At 35.8% G+C, this 21316-nt stretch overlaps 1 protein-coding gene across 1 annotated transcript in view; it reads left to right on the top strand.

The window, feature by feature from the left end:
* The window catches only part of LOC121455184 (BMP/retinoic acid-inducible neural-specific protein 3), a 77130-nt gene extending 75255 nt beyond the window's left edge, over nt 1–1875 (top strand). Inside the window, exon 3 of the mRNA XM_041662785.1 lies at nt 408–1875. Within this exon, the coding sequence (XP_041518719.1) occupies nt 408–1524 (1117 nt within the window). The 3' untranslated portion in view covers nt 1525–1875. The remainder of the gene's footprint in view (nt 1–407) is intronic.
* The last annotated feature ends 19441 nt before the right edge of the window (nt 1876–21316 follow it).

The raw sequence follows: 21316 nt of genomic DNA, 5'->3' as shown, positions 1-21316 counted from the left end.
CAGAGGTTAAACTTGATCGCTTTAAGAAATTTACTCTCCGCGACAATGGACTAAACTCATTAATGATCGTGTTACTCCCATGACCTAATGACTTCCCATAGCATCCATTGTCCAGTACCCATATTTTATATCATGTTTCAAACAATCTAATAGTTTCTGGATTTGGTGGAAGTAATAATTAAGAGAAAATTGTTTGGTTTCAAATGTTTATGTTTTTTCCTTAAGTGTGTGTGTGTGTGTGTGTGTGTGTGTGTGTAATGGTTTATTTTATTATATTTTTGCTGTTTGTAGATTTGACAAAAAGCTCAGAGACTAGTGAGTTGGGATTTACTTTATGGCAGTACAAGAGCACAGACTCACACAGAATCGATATATTTATTTAGATTTGCTTTTTTTTTTATTTCTAGAACTTCAACCTACTGGCTCTCTCGCATCCAGTCTTTTCTCTACTGCAATGAGAACGGCCTCCTGGGCAGCTTCTCTGAGGAGACACACTCCTGCACCTGTCCCAACGACCAGGTAGTGTGCACGGCCTTTCTGCCCTGCACCGTGGGCGATGCGTCTGCTTGCCTGACATGTGCACCTGACAACCGAACCCGCTGTGGCACCTGCAACACGGGCTACATGCTGAGCCAGGGACTGTGCAAGCCTGAAGTCGCTGAGTCAACTGACCACTACATTGGCTTTGAGACTGACCTGCAAGACCTGGAGATGAAATACCTGTTGCAGAAAACCGATCGACGAATAGAAGTCCATGCCATCTTTATCAGCAATGACATGCGCCTAAATAGCTGGTTTGATCCTTCCTGGAGAAAGCGGATGTTGCTGACCTTGAAGAGTAACAAGTACAAGTCCAGTTTGGTCCACATGATCTTGGGTCTCTCTTTACAGATTTGCTTAACTAAAAACAGCACGTTGGAGCCAGTGCTGGCTGTTTACATCAATCCCTTCGGAGGCAGTCATTCCGAGAGCTGGTTTATGCCTGTGAGTGAGAGCAGCTTTCCCGACTGGGAGCGGACTAAGCTGGACCTCCCGCTACAGTGCTACAACTGGACACTGACTCTGGGAAACAAATGGAAGACGTTTTTTGAAACAGTACACATCTACCTGAGGAGCCGCATCAAGGCAAATGGCCCCAACAGCAACGAAAGCATTTACTATGAGCCTTTGGAGTTTATTGACCCATCCCGGAACCTGGGCTACATGAAAATCAACAACATCCAAGTGTTTGGCTACAGCATGCACTTTGATCCTGAAGCTATCCGGGACCTGATTTTGCAGCTGGACTACCCCTACACTCAGGGATCCCAGGACTCGGCACTTTTGCAGCTACTAGAGATAAGAGACCGTGTAAATAAACTCTCCCCACCTGGTCAGCGTCGTCTAGACCTTTTCTCTTGCTTGCTTCGTCATAGACTCAAGCTGTCTACTAGTGAGGTGGTGAGAATTCAATCTGCTCTGCAGGCATTTAATGCCAAATTACCAAACACAGTGGATTATGACACAACCAAATTATGTAGTTAACCGTAAATGTCAAGCACAACCCAAAACCTTGAAGGAGTTTTTACAGTGCTTTTGTGGAACAGTTTATGTTTGGAAAAGTAAATTTAAATTGTCTTTTCAATATCTGTCTTATATCAGTCGATAACGTGGGATGGCAATTTACATACATGAACTTGCTGACAATGAATATATTATACTACAGTTTTGGTTTATGAATGAAATAAATACTGACACCAGTCTATAAGACATTCTACTTTTTACAATAAATTTCATTTGTAATTTTATATGTTCCGTGGCAATGCTTTTGTGCATTACATCCTCTAGAGGGAACATAAAAAGATACCAATAAAATTTTGTAGCTGAACAGTTATTAACAAGAAGTGCTGTGGGATTCATTTTTTTTTTTTTTACCATGAAATGAGTTCTATTTCTACAGACTTTGTAAGAACCTGGGGAAAATTCTCCAGGAATTTTTAATGGAAACGGTAGAAGGTTCCTTCTGATCTCATTTTCCAAAAACTCAAATAGACAGAATTTGCACATCCAGTTCCATTCTCATGGTGATGAGCAGAATGGTTGAAGGATGTTTATCAGCTTCATTTGGGAAACTTAAATTAGAAGCAATCATCATTAACATTGTCATACAAATTTATCCCTAAATAAATATCAATGTATTCCAGCAAACATACATCAAAATAAATGATTATAAGTCAAAGTACAAGGAGCATAAACAGTAATCTTCCTACCAACCCTCCTCATCACTTACTCCAGTTCTCATAATCAGTCTCCAAAATTTTGTTTAATAATTACAAAGAATGAAAAGCTACATCTTATTAATATCCATAAGATAATATCTCTATAATTTACAATCTTTAATGTAACAGTATAAAAATGCTCAAAAACCTACCTGACAAATAGATACATTTTTTTCTGAGACATATCTGAAATTAACTTAATATGGGGAACTTTCATAAGTAGTATAAAGGTTTCTTTTGAAAATTAGATTGATTTTTTTCATTTGTATGTTATATAAGACTAGACATACATTTTGTTATTCTTCAAAAAAAATAAGTTTAAAATTTATTAGAGCATATGATTAGTAAAATATTTTGTTACTTCTCACACATAACTTGTCTAGCTATATTTCACAATTTTTCCTTATTTTCTGACTAAATCTTTTAATGACTGCTTTGTCGAGGTTATAGAAAAGTTCTTCTAAGATCACAGGGAAAAAAAGGACTCCAGAAAGGAGTGTGAAATTTAAATAAAATAAAAAGTACAATTGATGTAAACATTCTGCACATATTCTGGGCTCTTGAGATATATATTTTAATTTACAAGAGAACAAACTTATAAAGTCTACAACAAATATTTAGTCAATCTGTAAAGCAAAACATAATAACCAATGTCTACTATTCAACTGAATTTTTGTTTTCAAATAAACTATTTGTAGGTAATTCATCAGAAAACCCATATAAACACTAACTGTTCTTCAAATTTTTGGTTTCATTGTAAATATTCTTTTGGTAATATTAATACTTAGTTCCACATTACTTTATTCACTTTGTAGAAAAAGAGCAAAATTTCAGAATGGTTAATCAAATTAATTTTTAATGCAATATATTTGTTCTCATTTTTTCCTTTTTATTCTTCTATCATACATTATATCCTGACATGCATTTTCCACTTCATAGATTCATCCCAACTCCTTTTTCTTTCTTCTCTCCCAGATTCACAATGTTCATAGCAGCTTTATTCTTAATAGCCAGAAACTAGAAATATCCTAAATGCCCCCAACCAAAGAATTAATAAAGAAAAAGTGTTACAATTACATAATAGGGTACTGCTCAGCTATTAAAAACAATGACAGCATGAAATTTGCAGCCAAATGGATGGAACTATGAAAAATCATCCTGGCTGAGGTAACTCAGACCCAGAAGGACAAACATGGTATGTACTCACTTATTTGTGGATATTAGTTGTTAAGTAAAGACTATCAAATTCTTAAAAACCACCATCTAAGGAGTTGAACACAAATTTTCATAGAATAAATTTAATCACTTTAATTTGCACCACCGATATAAAGGAACTAATACGTCTTTTTGTTTAATTTGATATAATGTAAAAACTGTGATCAAAGTCAGGGTATCAAAATCAGGCAATGTTGTAATATACAAGAACTCACAGTTTACCTGAAAATGAAATAGAATAATCTTTACCTTGTATACTCAGTCACTCACATTGGAGAAACGCCATCGTTGTCTTTCAAATGACTATTTCAAAAAGTATTGTGGATGTCAGCTGATTTAAGCTTCTGCTACCAGAAACTGTAAACACTGCACAGAATTACAAGCAGGCTTTATGAAGCAATCATTTGGAGGAAATAATAAAAGCAATCAATGTTTCAATAAGGCAGGTAGTGCATGAGATCCCACTACCACAGGTAATAAAGTATTTAAAGACTTCCTGTAATGGTTAATCTTAATGTAAAAATCAGCTTGAATGAGATAAAATAATATTAGTGCAAACTCTCTGGCTACTCTAAGCCAGTAAGTCATTTGAGTCTCTTTGAGTGACAGAGAAAACATGAGTTCCTATCTCTAAGTAGAATTTCCATGATAATTAAAATAATGTATGTAAACATACCAAGAAAATTCTAAAATACTGATGAATATTTAAAGGATATATGACCAAAATATAGCTACCAGTTAATAACTGCTTCATATTGCTAAATATCAGAATATGTCTGTCTAATAAATAATAGACAGCATGGTAATCTATTATGCATACAGACAGTATAGTCCTTATCAATTTCTTTTCTCCTGAACTGTTTTTTTTATTGAGAAAAGGAGAAAAAAAAAGCCCAAATTTCCTCCTCCTCCCAGCCTCCCATTTCCCTCCCCCTCCTCCCACCCTTCTCCCCTTCCTCCCACCCTTCTCCCCCTCCCCCCACTCCTCTCCCCCTCCCTCTCCAGCCTAAAGAGCAGTCAAGGTTCCCTGCCCTGTGGTAAGTCCTAGGTCCTCCCCCCTCCGTCCATTTCTAGGAAGGTGAACATCCAAACTGGCTAGGCTCCCACAAAGCCAGCACATTATGTAGGTTCAAAACCCCGTGCCATTGTCCTTGGGTTCTCATCAGCCCTCATTGTTCGCCATGCTCAGAAAGTCCAGATTTATCCCATGCTTTTTCAGTCACAGTCCAGCTGGCCTTGGTGAGCTCCCAATAGATCAGCTCCACTGTCTCAGTGGGTGGGTGCTCCCCTCGTGGTCCCGACTTCTTTGCTCATGTTCTCCCTCCTTCTGCTCCTCATTGGGACCTTGGGAGCCAAGTAAGAAGGTAAACCAAAGGAAAAGCATACAGTTGTCCTCTTGGCTATGGGAAGTAGACAAAATTGTCGGGGATAAAATTGAGATCTTGGGGGTGGGGTGGGATGGGGGTAAGGGGAGATGGGGAGAGAAAAGGGAGAAGGGGAGAATGGGGGGAACTTGGGGAAAAAGGAGGATTGGGATAAAGGAAGGTTGGATAGGGGAGCACGGAAGCACAATTCTTAGTTAAGGGAGCCACCTTAGGGTTGGCAAGAGACTTGAACCTAGAGTGGCTCCCAGATGCCCAAGCTCAGGTCCCCAGTTAGTTCCTTGGGCAGCTGAGGATAGGGAACCTGAAATGACCCTATCCTATAGCAATACTGATGAATAGTTTAAAGAATTTGAGAAGTGTTTTGGTTTGAGACAGGATTTCCTAAAGCCTTGGCTGGCAACAAAAACCTTATATAACAAGGAAGGACTTGAACATATGATTATCTGGTCTGCCTCGAAAGTGCTGAAGAATTTGAAAATCTATAAAAAAAATTATCTTCTCAGCAAATACACATAGAGTTTTTCTTTGACTCCTCTTTTGTTGTTAAAATCTTTGTGAATGTCCTTTTGTTATTCATTTACACAGATGTGTTTGTCTGTGTATGTATATAAGTGTATGCGGCAGCATGCAGAGGCTAGAAAAGAGCAGAATTTCACATGGTGCTGAAGTTTTAGCTTGTTGAGAGTGAAGTAAACTCCAGTGCCCTACGAGAGAAGCAAATGCTCTTAACAACTGAGCTGTCTCTACAGCCCTTAATACTAGCTTCGTGAGATCCTCATAGTATGTCTCTGATTGTGAGCTGAAAAAATGCCTTGGAAATTGAGATTCTGAAGTGTGTGTGTGTGTGTGTGTGTGTGTGTGTGTTTGTGTGTGTGTGTAAAACAAGGTTTCATTGAGGAAGTCTCTACTTTTCCATATGAAATAATTAACATCACAGTGTGATCTGTGATGATATTCCTGGAACGAAAAATGGAATATTTTATTATTTTTAATTTTTTAGATTTTTTTTAAATACCAATCCAAGTTCCCACTCCTCCCCTCCTCGCATTCCTTTCACACTCTCCCACCCCACCCCCATCTAATCAAAGAGGGTAAGGCACATTGTTTTGTGGAAATTTGAAGACCCTCCCTACTACATCTAGGATCTGGGCTGAGCAAGGTATGCATCCAAAGAGAATAGGATCACAAAAAGACAGTACATGCAGTAATGATAAATCCTGGTGCCATTGGCCATGGCCCCTGAGTCTGCCCTAGCCATGCAACTCTCAACCACATTCAAAGGGTTTGGACCTATGCTTGTTTCTTCCCAGTACAGCTAGAGCTGGTGAGCATCCATTAGCTCAGGTAGACTGTTTCATGGTCTTGACCTCTTTGCTTGTATTCTCATTCCTTTCACTCTCCAATCAGACTTTGGGAGCTCAGCCCAGTGCTCCTGTGTGAGTCTCTGCCTCTGTTTTCATCAGTTGCTGGATGAAGGTTCTCTGGTAATATTTAAGATAACCATCAGTCTGATTACAGGGCAAGTCAAGATCGGGCCCCTCTCCTCTATTGCTTAGGTTCTTATATGTGGTCATCCTTGTTGATTCCTGGGAATTTCTCTAGAACCAGGTTTCTGCTAACCCTATAATGGCTTCCTCAATGAAGATATCTCTTTCCTTGCTCTCATATCTGTCCTTTTTCCATTTAGGCTATCCCATTACCTCAAGTTCTCCTCAACACTAGGCAAATGGATTTTTAACTAGCTGAAATCATTACCCAAATAACAAACAAAAGATAAAATACCGTGTTATCCTTCTTTATTTAAACAAAATATGTTAGCGTTCATGTTTTTCTTTCTAGTTTTATGATTCATATTAAAGCAGTAAAATAACATTAGAACTCTATTGAGCCTTGTATAGATCTGTAATAAAACTTACCTCTTTCGTGTAGAAGAAAAACTTTTTTTTCCATAAAGAATGCTGAATAGATGTTCATTTTATTTGTTTGAAAAACACATTCCATTTGGAATGACAGCAAAGCCAAACAATTCTATGCATTATGGAAATAAAAGATAATGACTTGAAGAGAATTTCACAGACTATAAAACAGAAAAGTTAAAGTGATGGAAACGAAGAAGGTAAACTTTTAAATCCAGGCATAGTGGTGTAACACACACCACCTCTAATCTCAGAATAAAAAAAGAAGAATCCAGGAACACAGTATGTGAATCTGAAGCCAGTCTGGCTCTCCATAGCCAGTTCCAACCTATATAGGAATACATAATGATATCCTGTCCCAAAAAATATTTTAAAAATATGTTTAAATAATAAATATGGGTCTATATTTTAAGAGTCATTTGAATATTGTCCAGATCAACATATTCAATAAAAGAAACCTTAGAAACACTATTAGGTTTACACTGTATACTTACATCTGGATCATTTTTATTAAAATAATACTTTATAAGCAAAACTGAGATTTTCCTCTAACATTGTCCATAATAACAGTCATGAATATTGGACTTACTGTAATATGTCTTAAAAATGTTCACCCTGTGGGATATTAATAGCCTGAAAATGCACAGCTTGCCAAGTTCATTTGCTGTCTTTTTTGCTTTCTAGTACTGATATTCTACTTCCTTCTCTCCACCTACACAGTCAGATTTATTTTTCTATAGTCCATATTTTTTGATAGTGTCAGCCTGAAACTTTTAAGAAATAATTCAATCACCAAGCCATATAATTCCTGAATTTGACAGATGTATTTTAGTAAGTGGAAAATTTTGATAAACATCTCCATGTGTACAAGAAGGTGGCATTAGAATTTTTATAATTTACGATCTACTGATGAATTAGAATATCCATGTCACATCATTTTATATTTATGGTGTGCTAAATGTGATAAATTAATACAAATAATAAATAAATTTCAGAAAAAATAAAAATCCATGTGTGAAATTACCACATGCACTGGCAATAACTTTAACCAATTAATAACTGAAATACTCTTTAGTCCAGTGATTAGGCAATATACCGTCTATAAAATAACTGCAAAGTATATTTTACTAATTAACCAGCAAGGCACTAAAACTACCCTGTGGCCTTATAGGAGATTTTCTTGTGGGTCACCAAATATCTCCCAAGTCTTGACATGGAGACTTACTAGTTATGAATGTTCAGGCATTTCTTACGCTAGTCCTACTAACTCTTATAATTTAACTTTGTTTTCTTCATTTACATTTTGTCTCAGGGCTTTTAACCTTTTTTTTCCCTCCTGTATATCTTATTTTCACTGCTGTTAGTTTCTGATGGTCTGGAGGCTGCCTGGCTTCTAGCCCCAGCCATGTCCCTGTTTTTCTCTCTCATTCTTTCCTCCTCTCAATCCATTGGAGCCTAGACTCCTTCTCCCATTTATTCTCTCTCCCCACCAGCCCCGCCTATTCTTCTATCTAGCTATTAGCCATTCAGTTTTTATTAGACCAATAAGGTAGCCTAGGTAGGCAAGGTAAAACAAATGTAACACATGTTTTTATAGTTAAACAAATACTGTAGAAATAAAAGTAACACACCATAACACAGCTAAAGTAATATTCTTTAGCATAATTTTCCACAACATGGCATGATGTACAAGAGAGCTTTCACATGAGATTTTGATCTCTTTGCAGGTTTCTGACAGTTTTTCCTCTATTCTTGTTAGCGGTATTATTACAGAGAGAGTGGTTTTAAAAAGCTTTTGAATATAAAAAAAGTAAATGATTTTATGAAATGATGATCACTCTGAATTATGAAATCATTCTTGCCTTTTTTGTAAGTTTTTACTACATACATATATTTTCTTACCCGAAGTTCTTTAACTTACCTGGCTATTTTATACAACCAATACTATGATTTTTGTACTGTTTATTCAACCTACTTGTGAAAAATATCCACCACAGTATTTTCTTCCTACAAGGTAATGTATTTTTCATGAAGATTTTCTTTTTTTTTTATTGAGAAAAGGAGAAAAAAAAAAACAAGTTTCCACCTCCTCCCAGCCTCCCATTTCCCTCCCCCTCCTCCCACCCTATGCCCCCTCCTCCCACCCTTCTCCCCCTCCCCCCACTCCTTTCCCCCTCCCTCTCCAGTCCAAAGAGCAGTCAGGGTTTTCTGCCCTGTGGTAAGACCTAGGACCTCCCCCCTCCGTCCATAACGAGGAAGGTGAACATCCAAACTGGCTAGGCTCCCACAAAGCCAGCACATTACGTAGGATCAAACCCCCGTGCCATTGTCCTTTGCGTCTCATCAGCCCTCATTGTTCGCCATGTTCAGAGAGTCCAGTTTTATCCCATGCTTTTTCAGTCACAGTCCAGCTGGTCTTGGTGAGCTCCCAATAGATCAGCTGCACTGTCTCAGTGGGTGGGTGCATCCCTCGTGGTCCCGACTTCTTTGCTCATGTTCTCACTCCTTCTGCTCCTCATTGGGACCTTGGGAGCTCAGTCCAGTGCTCCAGGGTGGGTCTCTGTCTCTATCTCCATCCATCACCAGATGAAGGTTCTCACTCAGGATAGTGTTTTCTATTTCCATCCATTTGCATGCAAAATTCGAGAAGTCATTGTTTTTTTACCGCAGCGTAGTACTCTAATGTGTAGATATTCCATACTTTCTTCATCCATTCTTCCATTGAAGGGCATCTAGGTTGTTTCCAGGTTCTGGCTATTACAAATAATACTGACACGCAAGAAAACCAAGAGAAACAAAAAAAGCAATCAAACAGGTTAGGGAAGCGGTTCAAGACATGAAGATTTTCAAAATAGACTTAAGTGGCAAGCTGTGAAGTAGTAAATAAAATAAATAATCAACTTTTAAAAAAAATTCCAAAGTCCTTTCCAAGTTAGTTGGCCCAGTTTTGTGTTCTAACAACATGTGTACAAAGTGCCACCTTTTTCAAGATCTCATCTACATGTATTTTATTTTATTGTGGCTTAATTTAGATATAGGTTAATAAAACTTTTACATAAATATTTTTTTTCATTTAATTTTTTTAGTAAAAAGAGTATATTATTTTGAAAGAATATGTGCTGACTTCTAAATGAGACATTACAACCCCTTTTGTTTTTTCTTTCTTTTCTTTGCTTCTGGGGAATGAATTCGTGACCAACCTGTACTAAGTTCATGATTCTGCCAGTTAACTACACCCAGCCCTCTCAAAGTTTGCAGATTCCCACATTCCTAGATCATGTTGAAGTGGAATATAGACAATCTGTTCCCTGAATATTTAAGTAACTGTGTGAAAATTATTAAATTTCTTCAAATAAAAGTAGAATAAGTACTTTATAATTTTTATAAAATTAAAATACTTGTTTAAATAAAGGAAAATAGGATTTATAAAATGAGCTTTTAATAATGATAGAAAATATAAACATCCAATGTCAACAATTCATCAAACTATATTTATAATAAATCTTTATTGACTTAAACAATTTTACAAAAATGCTTCAAGGTAGAATATCCTTTATTTTGAAATACAATCTTCTTTGATTTTATCTAATAATTGTAATTATAATATTTTTCAACTTTGAAAATATAATGAGGAAAAAGTAAAAAGACTCTATAAAATAAATGCAATATTCATTTTACAAATCCCATATTTGGTGTTCTGGAACTCTAGAATCATCATCTTAAAACTACAAATGTTGGAGAACAATAATGCTTCTCTATATGTATGAAAATCGTGCATTTATAATGCAAATAATACATACACTGGAACTGGGATGGCAACATTAAAATATTCATTATTACCTCATTTTTAGTACATAGGACTCTGTCTTTCATAACAAATAAAAAAAAAACTTCTTAACTTAAAAGAGTGAGACATAAAGTAAAAGATATTTATTCATTGTAATGAGATAGCACAGATAAATAAAATTCAGTAAACTGACATGATTGGAAATAAATGATACACGTTTCATAATTTCAGATTAGTCATACTAATGGTGTCAATTTTTTGTCAACTAATCTTCACAGTTACTTCCAGTTAAACAAGACATCAATGGGATTTTTCCTATTGTAAGTTAAAAGTTAGTAATTGTAATTGTGTTTGGAAGATCAAATGAAAGGATACAAACCACTTTAAAGATTGGTTAGATTAATGAGAAATTTGTATATAAATATGATAATGCATGTCATGGAAAATAATCCAAAAATAGAAAAAAATCGGAAATGTCACTGTAATAATCGCTCTGAGTGGGCAATTGAAACATACTTCACCAAGGAAAGGGCATCTGTTTCTATTTGAAAAGGAGGACCAAAGGTAATATACAAGTATAGAATCAGTCCCTTTCTAGTGAGCTAGGGAGTTATGCCATCAGCGAAGAATGAAACAGTGCTAGTTGATGAGAACCACAGTACAACAAAGCTACTCTCTAGGAAAGAACTGTCTAAGAAAAACTAGCAAAAGCCACAAACACATGACTGCTGTGGCACTGTCCAGGTTATGGTAGCTATACTAGGGAAGAGAAAAATGTAAATACCATGAACATGACTTGTATCTGTGGATCTAAGATACTATAATTTGAAACATTGCAAGCATAATTACTATGAAACATGGGCGAGTTTTACCAAGCTTCAAAAACCTGGTTTGCAATTTTAATTACCCAAATATACTGCTCAAGGAACTGTTTGTTGCCTTAGTTGTTACAATTCCCTCATGGATCCTTCCAACCTGCACTACAGGTTTATTGTGAGTTTCACTAAATTCATTCCTTGATCAGCTTGCTTACATATGAAATGACTTTTTTTGAAGGTGGGTCAGTCTCCTGTCATCTTAATGGAACTTCATTATCTGTACTATGCAAGTTTTTATTTATATGTTTGAATTGGGTTTATAATATATTAAATATCAAGGTCTCTTGGCAATTTCAGCTTAATTCCTTCCATCATTACCCATGCAGCATTCCCCTTCTCCTTTATGCTACATAATCACCTTTGTGTTTCTGCTGTTTTAGGAGCTGTTGATTTCCTTGGGTTTGTTACTTTGTAGCTTTGTGTAAAAGAATAGTTGTGTACACTTTCAGTCTTAACTGTTTATTGGGGAACTTCTTTTTAAATAAAGTATGCTGCACTGATAGAAATCCACAGGTCATCTTTTTCTTCTAATTCCTCTTGATACCTTCCCAATCCATTATCCACTCAGTTACAGAGTGAACAGTGAATGTATAAACGTCTTAAAAGGCAAATTTGCTGTGCATCTCTCTATGGAGTAACGATACAACTTGTTAGTGAGCATGTAATTCTTTCCTTAATGCAGCCCTCAACTATTCCCTGCTCAGACCTTTCATTGAATTTATTTCCTCCTAGAGCAAATCTATCTATACTACGATGCTTTCTGTGCAGACACACAGTTCATATTGCCTAGCTACTTTTTTTTCAAAAAGTGTCCTGTCAGGAACATTTTTCTACACTTGAATTTTGATTGCCTTGCAAACTTAATGCTACTAATAAAATTTTTCATTTGTGAGAAAGGACAAAATATTTTTCTCCAAAATCCTATCAGTTAAAAGAATCATTTCCTGTGATAGCCTGCTTTTGCATCAAGGTCAAAAACTTAAGGAAGTCTCTTTAATATTTTATAATGCCATTTTTAATTTTGTAAAACAATATTTATTTTACACACCAATCCCAGTTCCATCTCCCTCCCCATCTCCTGCTCTGTCCATACCCCCATTCACTCCCCAGAGAGGAAAAGGCTTCCCATGGGGAGTCAACAAAATTTGTCATATAATGAGAGGGAGAATCAAGGGCCTCCCCCTTTTGTTTAGGCTGAGCAAGGTATTCCATAGGGAACAGGCTCCAAAATAAGTAAACTGGCTCCAGGGATAAATACTGATTCCACTGCTAGTGGCCCCACAATCTGCCTGGGCAACACAACTATCCCTCACATTAAGAGGGCAAAGTTTGGTCTTATGTATGTTCTCCGGCTGTCAATCCAGAATCAGTGAGCTACCATCTGATCAGGACAGCTGTTTCTGTGGATTTTTCCATAATGATCTTGACTCCTTTGCACTTATTATCACACCCTCCTCTCTATGATTGGATTCCAGGAGATCGGCCCAGTGATTAGCTGTGGATCTTTGCATCTGCTTCCATCAATCTGATTACAGGGGTAGGGCATTAAGGCGTCCTCTTCACTATTGCTTAGATTCTTGTCTGGGATCATCCTTGCAGAATCCTGGGAATTTCCCTAGTGCCAGGTTTCTCCATATCCCCATAATGGCTCCTTCTATTAAGCTATCTCTTCGTTGCTCTCCCTCTCTGACCGTTTCCCAACTCAACCTTTTTGATCGCTCATGTTCTTTTTCCCCTCCTCTTGTCCTTTCCCCATAACCTTTCACCCTCCTCCTCCTCCCCACTCCCCCAATTTACTCAGAAGATCTTGTCTATTTCACCTCCGGGGGAGGGGGAGAGTCCATGCATGTCTCTCTTAGTGTCTGTGTTTCCTGGCTTCTCTGGTGTTGTGGACGAACTATAGGCTGCTTATCCTTTGCTTCATAGCTAATAGCCACTTATAATTATACCATGTTTGTTTCTGAGTCTGGGTTACCTTACTCAGGATGTTTTTTCTATTTCCATCCATGCTAGTGCAAATTTCAAGGTCTCATTGTTTTTTACCACTCACAAATTGGAGTTCAATGCAAATTTTTAATGTGAATATATCCTTTGAGATCAACACATACATGTGAGTGTACAAGTGCACAAACACACACACACACACACACACACACACATGCTCACATGAACAAAGTCTTCCTTTAAATTTTAATGAGAGCAAATTTTAAGATCCTGAAATAAAAAGTTCATTACCGCAAATAAACAATAAGGCTAGGAAACAATTGTTGAGTGAAAAAATGAATGAATGGATGAATGATGTTGAAAAATGGTTTCAATTGAGAGTCATTGAAAGTCATTTCTATATATAAGGTTTAACCGTGTACATTATTTATGGTAAAATAAAGTTGAAATTAATATAGCAAAGCCAACATTATGGTGACTTAAATATTCTTGCTACGTTTGAGCACTATTGCTTTTGTGCTCAAGTAACATTTAGCTATCACTGTTTTAAAATAAAAGGTTAATTTTACTGGCAGATTCCAGCCTGGCTCACCTGAGATGTTGCCTATTAGTATTTCCAAAATATGATGATTTAAACTTGTATTGCAAATAAAATATCCACGGTCTTCCTATGCAATTGCCTGAGAAGGAATGGATATGGATAATGACTGAAATATTCTCATCTTGGACTTCATAACACATACTTAATTCATTAGTTTTTTATTTCCTTTATTGAAAATAGATTATTTTCTCATATAATATATTCTAATTACTGATTATCCTAGTTCACCTTTTCCTAAGTTCTCCTGATCTCGCCTCTCATCTGAATCTACTCCAATTCTGGCATTCATTAGGAAGAAAAAATAGGCTTATAAGAGATAAAAACAAATTAAAACAAACAAAATATAATATGTTAAAACAAAAACCATCATATCAAAGTTGAACAAGGCAAATGAACAGAATAAAAAGATTCACAAGAATCAGAGAACCAGGACGTTCATGGACTTAGACATGTGAAAATACTAAACTTAAAGCTATAATCCATAGGCAGAAGACCTGGTTTAGACCTGTGTAGGTTCTGTGCTTGCTGCTTTAAAACAACAAAAATAGTTAAAGGTTTTAAGCCCTTGATCTTATACCTATAAAAATATTAGTCAAACTACACTAAAATTTAGCTATAATTGAAGTTTTAACTTCCTTTCTCTTTTACTTTAAATAATTAAAATGTCACATGCTTTCAACTTTGAGTTCAACACACCTTGGCATTGGGATGATGTCTCCACAGTGCTATCATCTTTACCTTAATGGCAGTTCAGTAAGATGGTGAAAACATCTGAAAAATAAAAAGTTAAGAACCCTTTTTTTTTTGTCTGCAAGCTTTAAGTAAGGGTTAAATAAATGAGAACTTGCATTGATATTAAGCTATCCAAATCTAGTTTTATGAAGAATGGTGATTAATCTTCTACAGGTCACAGAGATACAAGAAGGCAACTTCTTTCCACCACATCTGATTATTATTGAGATTAATAGTAAAATACGTACTTTTAAATATATGTGATGGCTAGCAATAAAGCATTTGTTAAGCTCGTCCGGCAGCCTGAAGTCAATCCCCACACAAGGATGTAAGTAAAAAAACCTGTTATATAAAATGGTTCTCTGTCCCTCAGGGGTTCACATTGGCATAGGTATGCCTGAGAGAGATAGGCAGAGAGAGGGGAGAGACAGAGAGACAAAGAGAAAAATAAAATGCAAAAACATAGAGTCTGTTAAGTCTATGAAAAATTCATTGGTTTGGCTGATAAAAGGATGAAAACAATTAAAACCCCGATCTCAAATCGCTACCTTTGAGAATTTCTAGAAAAATAAATTCCTACTCCTAATAAAACAAGATCATTGAGAGATACAGCTTGTAGACTTTGTACTTGCCGCTACAGAAAATCTACATAACTTTAGACAATTTCAAAGCGATAACTTCAGAAGAGGGAAAAACATAAACATGAAGTAATAATTCCAAAAAAAATACCCCCAAATATAGAAACAAAAACCAGTTCAAACTTCTAGGATCTCAGAGATTATGATAGGGCAGAAACGAAAATTTCTCATCCTGAATGTTGTGTCCCCACAAGATTCACGTCTTCCCTTGAGAAGGGTTGAGGACAAAAGACAGATTATGGATGATAGTAGTATCTTGATAAAATTCATCAGAGTGAGGTGTATTATTCCTTATGTTCTGTGATAATACAATGAAAAGTTACCATCTGAGAGTCAAAAGTGAGATCTTCACTAAACAGTAAATTGAGACCTTGATCTTGCAATTCTTCAGCACTAAGAGAAATTTCTCGCTGTAATTTATAAGTCCCTTGTCTTACGCTATATTTTTATAACAGCACTATTGACGTAAGACATATAGGCATGTCAAATTCAAGTTTCAGAAAATGAAATACAAAAAGATATTTTTAAAAGATAGTCTGAAGAAAATATACGGTAAACAAATGGAGCAAATCAAACAAGGTTAATAAGCTATTTGAATGCCATGCATATTAGAAAATTCAAAATGTAGTGAAAAAACACTTCTCAACTAAATTATCCTTTGTAATCTGAGAACAAAATAAGGGATTTTCACTAAACACTAAATTGACTGACACCTTTTTAAAGCTTTCTGATTAAAACTGAGAAACTTCTTCTTCTTCTTCTTCTTCTTCTTCTTCTTCTTCTTCTTCCTCCTCCTCTTCTTCTTCTTCTTCTTCTTCCTCTTCCTCCTCCTCTTCCTCCTCCTCCTCCTCCTCCTCCTCCTCCTCCTCCTCCTCCTCTTCTTTTTATTTATTTGATTATTTTTTGGTTTGGTTTGTTGAGACAGGATTTTACTTTAGTTATCAAGCCTGTCCTGGAACTCGCTCTGTAGACTAGGCTGCCCTCAAACTCACAGAGATTCGTATACCTATGCCTCCCTCCCGAGGACTGGAACTAAAGAATGAAAGGTGTGCACCACTACCACCCTGTTTGAGAAAATTCTTGATTAGAAAATTTTTGTTGATTACTGTTTAATGTTTAAAATCCTTCATAAGGAAAACTCTTATATAATATGAAGGAGAAAACTAGAGATAGAATTATGACAGCAGAAATAAAACATTTACTTTTCTTAATCTTCTTAGTATTCAGAATAGATTCTTCTCTTATATAAGACATTCTAAACAAAGTTTCTCCTTGCTCTGACCTCCCAGCTCCTACTACTTCCCCAGATCTACTCCCCCCATTTCCTCTTCAGAATAGAGCAGGACTCCAAGAAAGAAAAGCAAGCCAGGATGAATTAAGATACAATAAGACAAGGAGAAAGCTCATATTGTGAGGTTAAAAAAAGCAACACAAAAGCAGGAAGAATTTCAAGAGTTGCAGAGATAAACTTGCACCGACTGTTAGGAGAACCACAAAAACATCAAGCTCACAGCCATAACATATGGAGAAGTCCTGGAAAAGACTCATGCAAGCCCTATTCTTGTCATTTCTGTCTCTGTTTGCCTATGTGAGCCCTGCATAGTTGGTAATGTTCTCCTGCTGTATTTTTCCCCTCTGAGTCTTACAGTCTTTCTTTCCACTCTTCCACTGAGTTCCCAGATCTCCAAGAGTAAAAACCCTATTGAAAACCTTCAATTTAGATTCTCTCTCCAGATAATGTCTTTTATTCTTTTATTCTTAATTGAAACAAATGACTGAGAATGGGAGCTCACCAAATCCAGCTGGACCGGGACTGAACAAGCATGTGATCATGCTCTCTGAATGGGGCTGACAATGGGGGCTCACTGAGAAGCCATTGATAAAGGCACTGGGACTTGTTCTTACTGCATGTACTGGCGTTTTGGGACCCTGGTCTATTTGGATGCACAGCTTCCAAGCCCTGGATGTAGCTGGAGGTCCTTGGACTTTCCACAGGGCAGGGTTCCCTGCCCTCTCTTAAGGAGGGAGGGGGAGGGAGGACGGGGAGGGGAATGAGAAAAGGGGAGGAAGTGTAAAATTTTGAATGGAAAAATAAAAACGAATGTGGTAATGTAATTATTAGTCTATTACTAAATGGTAACTATGTTGTTTTCCTTGGATATTAGGTGTAAAGAGGATTGAAAAATACATTAATATAAAATACCTATAATAACTTGATGCTGCATAGCATTATTTAAAGTTGGAGCTGTTATCATTAAAATTGTATGGTAGCAAAGCTGCAGTAGTATATTCTCTTTTAAAAATCCAGGACCTCTTCTAAGGTGAAAAACACCAGTCATATATAAATAATATCCATGCAAACATCCTTTCAGTTAGCAGAGAAAGACCCAAAATAAAAGTTTTCACACATGTATCAGTATGTAAAGAAACCGGCTTTAGGAGAAAAGTTGGGGAATCACAGAAAACAATAAACAATTGGTAATAAAAGAGAAACATTCAAGAGAGCAAAATAAACTTTTGTATGTTTATATACTATATATTATATATATATAAAATGCATCATCAATAACTAATAATAATAAGCTAGAACTTGAAGGGGAAACATGCCAACTATTACTACTTGGAGCGTTAATGTGTCTCTTTCAGTATACTATATGCCAAGCAGGTAGAAAATAAGTAATAAATCTGATCTGAACAATATTTTTAATCAAATTATTTTCATTTGTATTTATTGACTATCTTTTTCAGCATAGGAAAATACATCATGATATATTATGGTCATAATTATACTGTGATTATAATTTTTGGAGATGAAGGTTGAAAGTCATGCCTTCATATTCCATGAAGGGTCCATAATAGAAACATAATTTATCACTGTGAATGTTGATTCTAGTTCCCTAGATGTTGTAATGTCTATCTAGATTATAAAATATAAACTCACTTTCTGCTTTCAATGTAGTATTCTCTGAAGGAAATTTTCTATGCCCATTCTATGTTGAGTAATGTATTTTTACTTATAGTCCACCCAATTCCTGAGACCACAGATATGGTATCAACAGAAATTCTGCTTGGGAAACAAGGGTTCTTCTGCTTCAATTTATTTATTTGACAGTGCTTTCACATTAACATGAAATCTTTATTACTTCTTCACACTTGAAATTATAATCCTTATTTTTGTTGAGAATTATCACATGAGACATGGTGATCTTTTTCAGTTTAGAACATATCTTTTTACCTCACATTCAAATGCTGAGTTTACTCACTTTGCACCATGTTTCATTCTTCTAGTAAAGTCCCTTCTGGATCCCTCTCACTAATCCTCAATATTTCCTGTACTAGCCCTAGACTCTAGAATTTCACCACAGAGTTCTGGTCCTTTTGTATTTAGAAATAGTTTTCTGGAGACCTTGATGCCAAATAAGGTCATACTTACTGGAAGAAGAGTACACTTAGGCATTCTCAGTTAGCAGAGAAAGATCCAAATACACTATAACATTGAATTTCATTCTGTGAAAGACATCAGTAAATCACAAATGTGTATCAAGCACAGACTTGTGTTAACAAGTTGCAGTGTAATAACTGAAAATTATATGTGAATCACTACAAACTCTGCCTTTTCCCCTTGATTTTCCAGGAAAATCATACCAAATATTTTTTTAAAAAATAATCTATTTCCACAAAACAATTAGCATATTACTAGAAATTTTGCAAGTAGAGATTATTACAAAAATGAAAAAGAAAAACAAATTGTTCATATATTCTGGGAATTATCATAGTAACAATATCTATTAACTCAACTCAACATTTTATTTTTCCATATACAAAACTCTCCAGGCCAGGAGATTTGACAACATGTCCGAAATGTCACCTGGACAATTTTTGTAAAACTCTAATCAGTGTTTGTAAAATTCTAATCTCACTTAAGTAAAAGATACTTGATATTATATTTTCTCTCTGATTTGCTGTAAATAGCTATAGAAGGAAAACCCTTGAGGCTTCAAGCAGAGCCTCTATCTCTTCCTGTTATGGGTAGTCAAAGCCAACCCACATACCCATTCTGTCTTTGATCCAAGAGGGAAATAATGAACTTCTCCTGCTTGAGTCATTCTCTGCTAGAGCTCTTTGTTCAACCATAATTTTTACTAGCATAATAATGCCTTTTATGCTATACATTTTATGTAATACATATTCCAATTTGATATCTGACTAGAATAATCTATTTTTACTTTAATGACCACAAAATTCACACTTTACAAATTACAGAATTCCTTCATTTATTGATCAATTTACTGGGGTCTGAACTGCATTTTACAGGGCTATTTTTTAGAAGTGTAATCCGTATCCTTGTTTATGGCTTCAAAGTGTTTTGCTGCAATTCTTTTGATGTAGCTTTTCCTGAATTTCACATCCAAGTGTATGGAGTAATCAAAATAACCATTAGTTACTCTTTGCCATAGCAATAACACAAAACTGTGATTATTTCACTACCTAAGCTGTTTGGCTCTATACTAAATGACTCCATATAGCTATAATTTTTATTTTTATGTCACTTTCAAAATCAGTACATAGAAGCTCTTGTAATTGTTCTAATGCTCTTTTTTTTCTTTAGTACCTATCATTCTCAGTTACAAGGGGAAAAGAGAATAAAACCATCCACTACTAGGATGTGCCTGCTTTAATTGTATTTTTACTAAGATTTACTTAATACAGTATCTTTGAAAATAAACACATGAATTTTTTACACCCCTATCCTATATTGCTTGATCAAAAATTGTTAATTATTCTGAAAACAAGATACTATAGGAGTATTGTTCATCTGCTTGCACCTATCATGAGCAAATGATTTTGAAAATTGTCTTGATCTGTTTAAAGTTCAGTTAATATTAAATGGTATTAGAATAGTTCAAATATTTTCTCGATGGATGTGTCTTGACTTAGGCTCATCTAATTTAAAATGATCTAGCTTATTTTACAACTTTAGTTCAGTTATTGGACTGAAATTATTTTAAGGTAAAACTTTTTAAAATTTTAGTCTCACTTACTTAAAGAATCTTATCTTATTATTCTTACTTTCTGATTTCCTGTGAATAGTTTTAGGAGGAAAACCCTTGAGACTTCATAGAGCAAGGACAACAGAGCCAATAACAATTCCTGAGATGGCTAGTCAAAGCCAACCCAATTACCCATCATGTCTATGAACCGAGTGTACTAATAGACTTATCCTGCTTGTTGTTGCCAAGTTCCTGAGATGCAGGAATATAAAACTTAAGCAATATTGCATGATTGTTACAGGAAAGTATTTGTTCTTTTCTTTTATCATTATCTTAGCTCTCCTACAATTTAGCTCACACTATTCCAGTAAGATTCTACATTTCTCCAAAAGACGCCCTCAATTCTGGCAAAGATGCCTAATGATTTTAAAGACTCTTCAACAACAACAAAACTGAAGAAGAAAACAAAAAGGCACTTGTTTCAAAACTTACTGAATATTATGCTAAAGAATTAAACCAAACATAGGTTTCCTCTCAGTGTGGACTGCTTATCAACTGCCTGTTGGACCCATGAACGAGGCTAAACTGCATATGCCTAATTGGAACTTGGTTTGCAATTTTTGGGTTTTCTCACTTTCTTAATTTTAATTTTCTGAAACACAAAGATTTATATGACCTGAATGAGTAGAGAGTCGAAAATAGCAGCACATTCTGAAAATAAAACAATATTCTATTTTCCCTAATTTGGCTAGTCTAGTGACCAATTATGGGGATGAAAGAAAAGCTTTCTCTGGGCCAATTCATATAATTTTTGTCCCTTTAATAGAAAACCTCTGGATGATCCCAGACAGACGGATGACTTGGTGTAAGAGCTGTGGGCAGGGCTTGCTTGTGTGAGATGTCTCCTCCATCACTATCTCCTTCCCCATCCTCACAGAAAAGGGAGGAGCTATTCCTCCCACAGGAGCCTC

This window comes from Microtus oregoni, unplaced genomic scaffold (assembly GCF_018167655.1).
Source record: "Microtus oregoni isolate MIOR12 unplaced genomic scaffold, Mior012 000013F_ref0000133, whole genome shotgun sequence".
Taxonomy (NCBI): Eukaryota; Metazoa; Chordata; class Mammalia; order Rodentia; family Cricetidae; genus Microtus; species Microtus oregoni.
Note: the sequence above shows the minus strand (reverse complement) of the source record. Positions and strands in the feature narration are given on the sequence as shown.